General features: G+C 39.3%; 1 protein-coding gene across 4 annotated transcripts in view; it reads right to left on the bottom strand.

The window, feature by feature from the left end:
- Positions 1–9,410, bottom strand: part of LOC118249711 (reversion-inducing cysteine-rich protein with Kazal motifs) — a 121,821-nt gene that overhangs the window by 92,723 nt on the left and 19,688 nt on the right. For 3 of the 4 annotated variants that reach the window (XM_035549949.2, XM_035549951.2, XM_035549950.2), the window contains exons 6-8: positions 8,746–8,902; positions 2,237–2,361; positions 1,463–1,593 (exon numbers count right to left, since the gene is read on the bottom strand). The exons of the other annotated variant lie outside the window; for it this stretch is intronic. In XM_035549949.2, coding sequence (XP_035405842.1) covers positions 1,463–1,593; positions 2,237–2,361; positions 8,746–8,902 — 413 coding nt within the window. The remainder of the gene's footprint in view (positions 1–1,462; positions 1,594–2,236; positions 2,362–8,745; positions 8,903–9,410) is intronic. 4 annotated transcript variants of the gene reach the window in all.

Here is a 9,410-nt window from a genome sequence, read left to right as displayed (position 1 = left end):
TAGCCCCCTGCAGATTTTTTTGCTATGCTCTGAACCAGAAAGTATCAATTCTAGTCCTAACTGGTTTCCTAGAGCAAGCACTATGACCAGAATTAACTGGAAAGGCAAGAGCTCACAATTGTGCATACTACTGCCTGCGTCCTGGTAAGCAGTGACTACCAGTGCAATAAACTCACTCCAGAATCAGGCACAAGCACATCTACAGAGAGGCATGATCAGGAGCAGTTGCTACATGCATACCTCAATTCTATGTCTCTGGCTTACGTTAGACTCAGCTTCCTAATAATTGTGCTTGTATTTCAGTATGTGCATAAGTACAAATTCTGAGACAGATAAATTATTAAGGCCACTACAGTCTTGGATGAAAATTCTTAAGGGCACTTACTATTTTGGTCAGTCTAAGTTCTGCAGGATATGTGTCTACCACAACATGATAGGGAAAAGGTCCCTGAGATAATTCCAAGGGGACTTGAGCATTCACATGAGGACGGACAACACTGTTGAAGATACCATTTGTATTCCAACAAGCAGTACTACTACTGGGCTGGCAGTGTGCCAAGCCGAAACTAGCAAGTCCTGCTTTTGAAAAAGGTAACTAGCCAGCCTAGTCATAAACGAACTGGCACAGACCTAATAAGAAGCTATACATTTTTTCTGATTCGTGTCTTTATTACCCTGGCTGCGGGTTGACCCTTATAGGCAGCTAACTCCCATACAGCTGCTTGTTCACTCCCACCACAGTGGGATGAGGAAAGAAAATGAGAAGGGCAAAAGCAAGAAAATTTGTCGGTTGAGATAAAGACAGTTCAATAAAGGAAAAAAAAGCAATACAAAAGCAACTGCTCACCACCAGCTGGCCAATCCCTAACTAGTCCCTGAGCAATAGCAGCCCCTGGAAAACTGTCCCCCTGCTCAGAGTTTCATTGCTGAGCATGACATTAAATGTCATGGATGTGTTCCCTCCTGATCTGTTGTCCACCTCCAACCTACATGCTGTGGGGACAGAGTGAAAAATGGAGAAAGCTTTGATGCTGTGTAAGCACTGTTCAGCAACAGCTGAAGCATCAGTGTGCTATCAACAGTTTTGGTCAAAAAAAACAGCACTATACAGGCTGTTATGAAGAAAATTAACTCTGTACCAGCCAGATATAGTATGACCCACTGTTACACAATTAATTTACAATGACACTTCCTGGATAATATAACTCATACTAGCTCTAATTTATATTAGCTTCATAAGAAGGGATCCTAGAACATAAGCTATTCACTTTTGTGGGACTTTGTTAAATATTTATATATAACCAAAGTTCATCAGCATTCGATAAAGCCACAACGGTTAGAAAGAAATTATGTTTACAGAGGTAACCCTTCTCCCTTTAACACCAAGCACAATTTTTAAGCCACTGAAATCAATAAAAGCTCCAGCGTCCATTAAAACAGCTTTAGAAAGGTTAGCCAATACCTCGCAGCTCTGCCATCTGTTTGGAATATTGGGCCTTAACTTCTGCTCACAAACAACTTTCCTCATTTCTTCAACAGAAGGATCTGAAGGAACTAGGTCATAGTATGGCAACTGGTAATCTTCATGGATTCCTGTAAAAGGTTGAAAATAACTTTATTTTAGTTAACACTAAATTATGTATTCTTTACTTCTAACTTATGCTCCTTATCAGTACCCACCATTTTCTTTTTCTGCTTTTATTTTTAAAAGTTAATTACAATGACTGACAAAATAAAAAAAAGAATCCGTAAACATATCTTTATGCTTATCATTATCCTTGAAAAGTCTTTAATTTATAAGTTTATATATTTAGAAAAGATGAAAGCTATGTCAAGTCTTTCATATGATATGCTTTCAAGAAGTATGTCTTTAGTATATGATTAATAACAGCGTTTTATTTTAAATAAGCTATGCACATTACCTGAATGCATTACATCTAGCCTTTACTTATGTGTTTATCCCTTGCTCTCAAGGGCATTTAACTTAACCCTTTTCTCCTCCTTATGTGAAAGGTTTTAGGGAAAAAAATAATACAGACAGGAATATTTCCTATTTTCTTTGACTGGTATTTTTCATTATTTTAAGCAATGGTGGAATCAACCAGTCATCATTTACAAGATTAATGACTATGAAATCTGAGAGGTACTGCACTGTTTTTAGAGAAAATTTTCTCAAACTCATGCAGGTTCTGTAAATTACTTATAATTCTGTCCAATTTTGTAGATTGCCACATACCACCAATTGAACATCGCCGAGCTATTTCCCAAAACACTAATCCCATTGCATAGATGTCTGCTCGTTTGAACGACTCAAAATGTTTCATATTTATGGAATCATCTAAAACTTCAGGTGCCATGTACCTATTTGCAATAAAAGAACAGAAAACATTTAACTTCATGAATACTTACTACAGAAGGTCAGTATTACTGTTCAACTCAAAAACAGTTATGTGGAAAAGGAGACACTCAGAGAAATAATGCACTTTACAAAGACTAGGATATTCAAAGCTTTTCTGCTCTTGGCCTACACATTTCCAAAAACCAATGAGTGTTCAAATAAACAACTGTATGATGTAACGTAGTCCTTAAACAGAATGTATGGAGGATAGTTATGTCTGATTGTTAACAACAAACATTTCACTATTTAGAACACAGTAAGAAAAGAAAAATGAGTGCCAATTTAAGAGCAAGGGAATGGAGCATAGAGGACTTGGAAAACCCTAAGCTTTCAAAAAAGACAGGGACAAAAAAAGGAAAGTAGTAATAGAATTCCCACATAAAAATACATGGGTTGCAGTTTACAGGAAAGCTAGATGTTCTTTGTATAGAATAGAGCAGATCAGCATGAAAATGGATTTTTGGATACGAACACTTCTGAGGCACAGAGGAAAAGACCTGCAGGAGATAATACTAAATTGCAGTTGTAAGGGTATATGGAAGATGAGAGCATCTGCCTCATTAAGGTTATCCAACCAAAGACCTTTCAGAACAAAGGACATAAATAAACAGAAGGCAATATGCAAAGAAATAATGGAGAAAAAGTAAAAGGTGAAATGATAAAAAGAGACAAACTTGGTAGACACAGGGTAACAGACAACAGCAAGATCAAAAGTCTCCAGTCACTAATTGATGGGCTATTAAGAAACTCAAGGCATAGCTCTGGAAAAGGCCAGTCTGGACTCTGTAGCTGGGAAACTTTAAGTGGGAAATAAGAGGAACATGAGGATTGTGGATATTCAAGGTGTACCGTGGGACTACGCAAAACTTATCAAGGAATGTTTAAGAGAAGGGAATCCAGGAGGAGCAAAACTGGGTGAATAGACAGAAAGGCATATCAAAGGGGACAGGTGCATGTGAACAGCTGCTAGTCAGCCTGCTTTTCTGACCAAGCCCTGTATCTGCTCATTGCAGCATATCCTATCTTCTTATTAAATCCTTTTTTTTTTTAAAAACTATTATTCTATGTAATCTCACTCACCATGCCACCTGCATGTGTGCTTTAAGGACTACATGTCAGCAATTACAGATAGGTGTGATTCAGGGCCAGCAACTGGAACCAGCCCAGGAATGAATTTTCCACTGGGCCTAGGGAACCACCAACTAGAGAGTAGTGTCTCAGCAGCAGCAGGAGGGGGAACTAAAGATCCTAAAAGCGCGTATCCAAAGGTCTTAGGAGCAGATCTAGAGTGTCAGCTACTATGGGAGGACCACTGTGAATGAATTATGAAGCAGCAACTCAACTGCATTTAGACAGTGGGTGAAGGAATCTTTGGGACTGTGTTGCCAGCAACACAGCAAGTGGTAGTAGTCTCACTGCCAGTGCTAGTTACTGGAACAAATGAAGGTCTCTGCTTCAGCCACTGGAGTAGGACCATAGGTCACAGGGCCCACAGGTACCAGCTACTGGGGGACTGGAATGAGAGAAGCAGAGTAAGGAGTGTTCTCAGTGCCAAAGACTGGAGCTAGAATCACAGGTCATGAAGCCTCTGTGCCTGGATGCCAGCTGCAGGGGAGGGTTGGAGAATTTGTATTTTCCCTAAACCCGATGTGCATGGCAAGGGTACATGTGTGTAATTTGCTAGCAAACTTCAAGCTGGACTATCCAGCAAGTAGGAGGCCCAGCATCCAGGCAGGGCTGTTAAGATATATGGCTCGTGGTGGTATTCAAGGAAAACCACAAGTACAGGGGTGCTTGTGAGATGACTGGACAAATACATGCAACTGTTTGCTGGCATGCTCTAATCCAGTCTAGCTGGTTAGTAGGAGACCACTGGAGCCCATCAGAAGGCTTTAGAGAAAAGCAGTTGTACTAATATTTTAGAGACCCATAAGTGCATGCTTATGAGGCTATAGAAGGATGTGGGTACATGTTTTCACTAGTGAAGTTCAATCCTGATTAGTTAAAGAGAAGGCCGGAGAGGTGACTGCTGCAAGATCTGACAGTTTTATACAGGTGTTGTGAACAGCACATAGCAATCTGCATAGCCAGCTGAGTCATGACTGTATGAGTCTGTTAAGAGTCTGTTCAGTTTCATTATGGCTTGAGCCTTAACTGAGAAAGCAGCACCCACATCCACAGGCCAGAGACGGACAGGGTCCCAGGCCTTTGGGCACACTAAGTGGACCCAGGCAGGAAGAATCCCCAGTTCTTGGAGTCTACTGGAGGTAACAGTCACTTGTAACATCCCCCTAACAAGTCGAAGCCCTGAACACATAGGGCATCTAGTTAAAAAAAGGCAGCACTGTTAAGCGTTCCTTGGAAACAAAGGCTTCCTACCTTGTAATTGATTCTTCATAATACAATCAGTACATCCTGTCATCAACCAACACACATTTCTTGAACATGCCAGGCTTTTTTTTTTTTTTTTTAATAGTAAATCCAATTCAGGTTACTTGCTCTAACAACTGTGCTGAGTTGACCTTCAACATTCCCTACAACAGAAAATCTATTGTAGCCTTCCGATTGAGAGAGATTGAAAACTAGTCATGATATCCAAATGAATTAAGTACTATGTCAGCACAGAACTCACTGAGTTAGTGACAGCAGCATGCCCACAGGCTGCTAGAAAGAATGTGAATGGTATTTATAAGTCAGAAGTTGCAGTATTGCTTTCTCAATCTTGTATGTATAGCTCTTGCAGCTAAATACAATATGCAACATCTAGCAGACTAGTGTGTTTTTCCACATCATTGCCTTGTCAATCTCAAGCTGGTGTATTACTGAAGTAGGTAAACATATGACACCACAGTTAATTGGCAAAGAAGCAACATGCATAGATTACTGTAGTGGAATACAACATCAGCCAATAGATCAACCTCTGAAACAATCACAGAAGCCTCTGCACAATTTTATCCAATCAATGTAGCACAACAAAGTCCTAAATACTACTAAAGAAGTCTTACTAGGGCTGTTTTTTCCTCATTCTAGGACCAGGCAGAATACAAGACTGACTGCTTAGAATAAACATCATGATTTCGTTAGGAATAACGAGCTTATTGTCTCAGCATTACTGCATCCTATGGAAGTGACATACAAGAAACCACGGGCTATCAACAAGAGAGCAAAAATACTCCTTAGAGTAGTCCAGAATTTCAGTAAGGGTTGCTGCCGAGAGTTCTCCTAAGCACTGTGTAGGCATGTGAATTGCCCACATGTGATAGCAGCACAAGCTGAGGAGGACAATTGCCTGAAGAAGTACATATGGTTTACCTTGACAGTATTTACTGAAAGAAAGGCAGTCTTAATATGTGGCAGTCTTTGACACGGACAAGAGTCAAACTATTCTAGGCCACCCATATCAAAAACTTTTTAATCAAGAAGTATGCAAGACTGTTGTGGGTGTTTTCCTTATCTCAGCAAGGATTTTCCACACATGTATTGTGATTTATTCTTATACTACTTCACGTACTTGACAGTATGGTGATCAGCTTTGGGTCTAGAAGAAAGAATATCTCATCCATCTCAAGATCACATGAGGACAAGAAGAGTGATTGAGCCAGAAGTAGAAGGGAAAAAGCGTAAGCCAAAAACCCAAATCATGCTGCAAGTCTGTCAGCCATAATTGCTTATGTAAACAGTAAAGGAGACTGTCTCCATTTCTATAAGTCATCCTAAGCACAAAGGTCTTAACAGAAAAAAATAAGAGGCCTGACTGTAGTAATGAAGCTGAATTCAAACCCTCAAAGGAGGGGGAAAAAAAAAAACAACACAAATGAACAAACAAAACAACAGCAACCAACCATCCAAAAAAACACCAACCACCTCCCTCCCAAAAACGTGCCTTCCACTGAATTTATAGGCAAACTGACTTTGTATGACCTTCCACCAATGCAATTAGATTGGTTTTGGCTTCACTTGCAACTCAAAATGGTGACTGGCTACTCAAAGTCTGAGAGATCATTGCTGGAGGCAAAAGGCAAGTAGATCACCTAGCTAGCGTTTCATGGCTATTAGACAAAACTGAGAGAAAAATGCATCTTCTGTGTACTCATATGTAAGCTGACAAACATATTGTAAATGCACTTTTCACTGAAACAGTATTTCAGGTTCTGAAGAGAACTACTCTACATGGACTAATTTTGACCTTCTGAACAAGGTCTGCAGGTCAATATCCTCCAAGAATGGAATGATTGGTCTACAAAGGAGTTTACAAACAATGCTGAGCATAGCCTTGCCAAGCTTTGGGAGCCTGCTGGCTTTCCTCTTGTCACACTCAGTCCGAAAGCTCTGTATTCATTTCCTCAAATTCTATTAAAGCTTACAGGGAGTGGAATAGGACCCAAAAACGTATTGAACATGACATTTCTCTTCACCACACCTGTTCTCAAGCACAGCTAGAATTCCACTCATGTTGGGGTTAGGTAAACTGCAAAGATTGCCTATGCTAAGGTGTAATTTACAACTGAACTGCTTCTCCAGATTAAACACAGACGGTTTTGACTACCAGAAGTAACAGCTGGGTTACACTTCTTTAAAAGGAAGAGAGGGATTTTATTTCCTCCTCAGTTTAAAGCTCACATTCCCTGCTTTATGCTTTAGGCTAAACTGCAAAAGCACACATTTCACATCCCCTGATGAAGCTAAGCCTCAAAGTAGAAATAAAGATTTGTTCAGCCAGAGAGAAGAATCAGCCCAATCAGTAGCTACAGCACTCACCTGAAAATGAGTCTTGCTTGCTCCCTAGACCATGTTTTACTGTAGACAATCACTGGAAAAACACGAGCTTAGTCAAGCCTCTCTGAACTTGCATACAGAACTTCCATGCGCAGAAGAGATACCAGCAGTGGTACCCATCAATGGGAACAAAATTGTCATTGAACAGATAAGAGCTGAGCTTCATTATGGAAAAATAAGCAAAGATGCAGAGTTACTTACCTAAGAATAAACAAGAGGAAGGAAGAAGGGACCAGCCTTTTATGAGAATGAACAATTTTCAGAGAAGTAAAAGTGACTAATGTCTAAATTGGGCAGTGGACTTAGTCCTGCTGCTGCCCACTGCAGTAAGAGAGTTGGTACACCTTCACCCTTGTGAAGAAGCATGAGGCAATGATTAGTGGAGACTTGAGAAGGAATAATGCCTAGTATTTTGTAATCTCGTAAAATTCAGAAAGTAAGTCTCATCTAACTATTTGTGAAGTTTTAAAAAAATTGGTAACAGAAGAAGAATAACAGAACTTTAGAACAAAGTAATCTCAGCAATATAATTGTCAGTAAAAAAAAGTTTCAATACAAATCCAAAAAGCCTTGTTCACTAAACCCCATTTTTCTCCCCCAAAAGCCACAACTAAAAGGTATATCCTAGTTCATTGTAACATCCCATTCACACATACACACGTGCAATATCACTCACTAAAGAGATATCAAAAGAAAAAACAAACATTTTTTAACGTAAGGATTGGGGAACAGGCAACAACATTAACACAGGATTTTCTCCAACACAGTTAGGGCATATGCATAAGTTACTCTTGCACAACCCTGGACCACAGGACTTCCACACATTTCTCAGCAACAGCAATTTTAGTACAAGTACTACTTGTACTAAACTGTCCTACGCTGACTTAACACAAGCTATAACGAAGTGCAGTTAAACAGCTCTCAGGAGTTCTTTTGAGAATGAGAAAAATTCTTATTTCCAAATTCAGAGGTAGGCCTTTAAAAATAAAAGGGAGCACACTCACTCATCCATTGATAACTATTTAGGCAGTAAATGACAAAGACAACTACTTTTTTAAGCTCTTGTACTTCTCTAAAGAATATATTTTCACAAAAGTCCACATATGAAACTTTGCACTTTGTTCTATCACATAGGCTTCAAACTAAACAAACAAAAAACCCCAGCTTTTTACTTTTACTGTCAATATCCTGTCTTACATGTCACCAGACTGTGCTGCAAGCAATAATTCCATGCAACAAGGCAGAAAGAATAAGATACAGCAAGTGAAGTATCTACAATCGCTATTCATGAAGTCTCCTGATTGTTTTAACGTATACTTGTGCCCTACTGCAATTTGCACATTTTCGACATTTTTCAAATTCTATTAATAAATCCCAATGTTCAGCATGCACTTTCAGTACAGTCTAACTAAATCACTAGCTGGAAGAAAGGGCCACAGAACTCTACCTGCCATTACTGACAGTTTTTGCTAATTATATTTGTAGCTAGAAAAATCTTCTAAATGAAAAAAAGAGAAAGCAAAACATTTCATTCTAAAAATCACCTAATACAACACACTAATGATTTTTACCTTTTTGTTCCTACTCTGTGGTTGGGGGCAATATCAATTGTGTCTGTAGCGGAATCATGCCTAACTGCCAATCCTAGGTCTGCAATGCAGCATGTTCCATTCTTTTTTACCAATATGTTTTTTGATTTCAAATCTCTGTGGGCAATCGCTGGTTTGCCTGTAAATAAAAAAATAGTAGTAACACATCTGTAAAAGACAATTGCTGGTATTCCAAATCTGATGCAGACTGAGATTAAGGAATCCTTTCCAGTTCCACCACTTTGGGCTCATCAAGGTAACTCTCGAAATCATTCATTGTGGACTAGCTGGTTACCCAGAAAAGTGCACTACATGCTTACCATATCAAGTCTCTGCTGCTCCCCTCTCTCGTTCCATGCACGTACACAAATACTACTTGCTGGCAGACCCATAATGCTGTCATAAATCAAAGTTAGGGAGATATGACAGGCACTATAGGCACCACATAGATGTTTTATAAATGATAATTACATCATTTTGACCTGGATATACCACAGAAAGGAAGATAAAAAACCCAATCCCCCAGAATCCCTCAGCAGATCATCAGTTAGGCAGTTACAAAATATGTCAACACTACTAGAAACTTTATATACTTTTTAACTGTAGGGGAGTTTATGACTGTTTTGTTTTCAAGCTTTGGAAGAAAA

The sequence above is a fragment of the Cygnus atratus genome, chromosome 2 (genome assembly GCF_013377495.2).
Source record: "Cygnus atratus isolate AKBS03 ecotype Queensland, Australia chromosome 2, CAtr_DNAZoo_HiC_assembly, whole genome shotgun sequence".
NCBI classification, from domain to species: Eukaryota; Metazoa; Chordata; class Aves; order Anseriformes; family Anatidae; genus Cygnus; species Cygnus atratus.
This window is presented reverse-complemented; position numbering and strand designations above follow the sequence as displayed.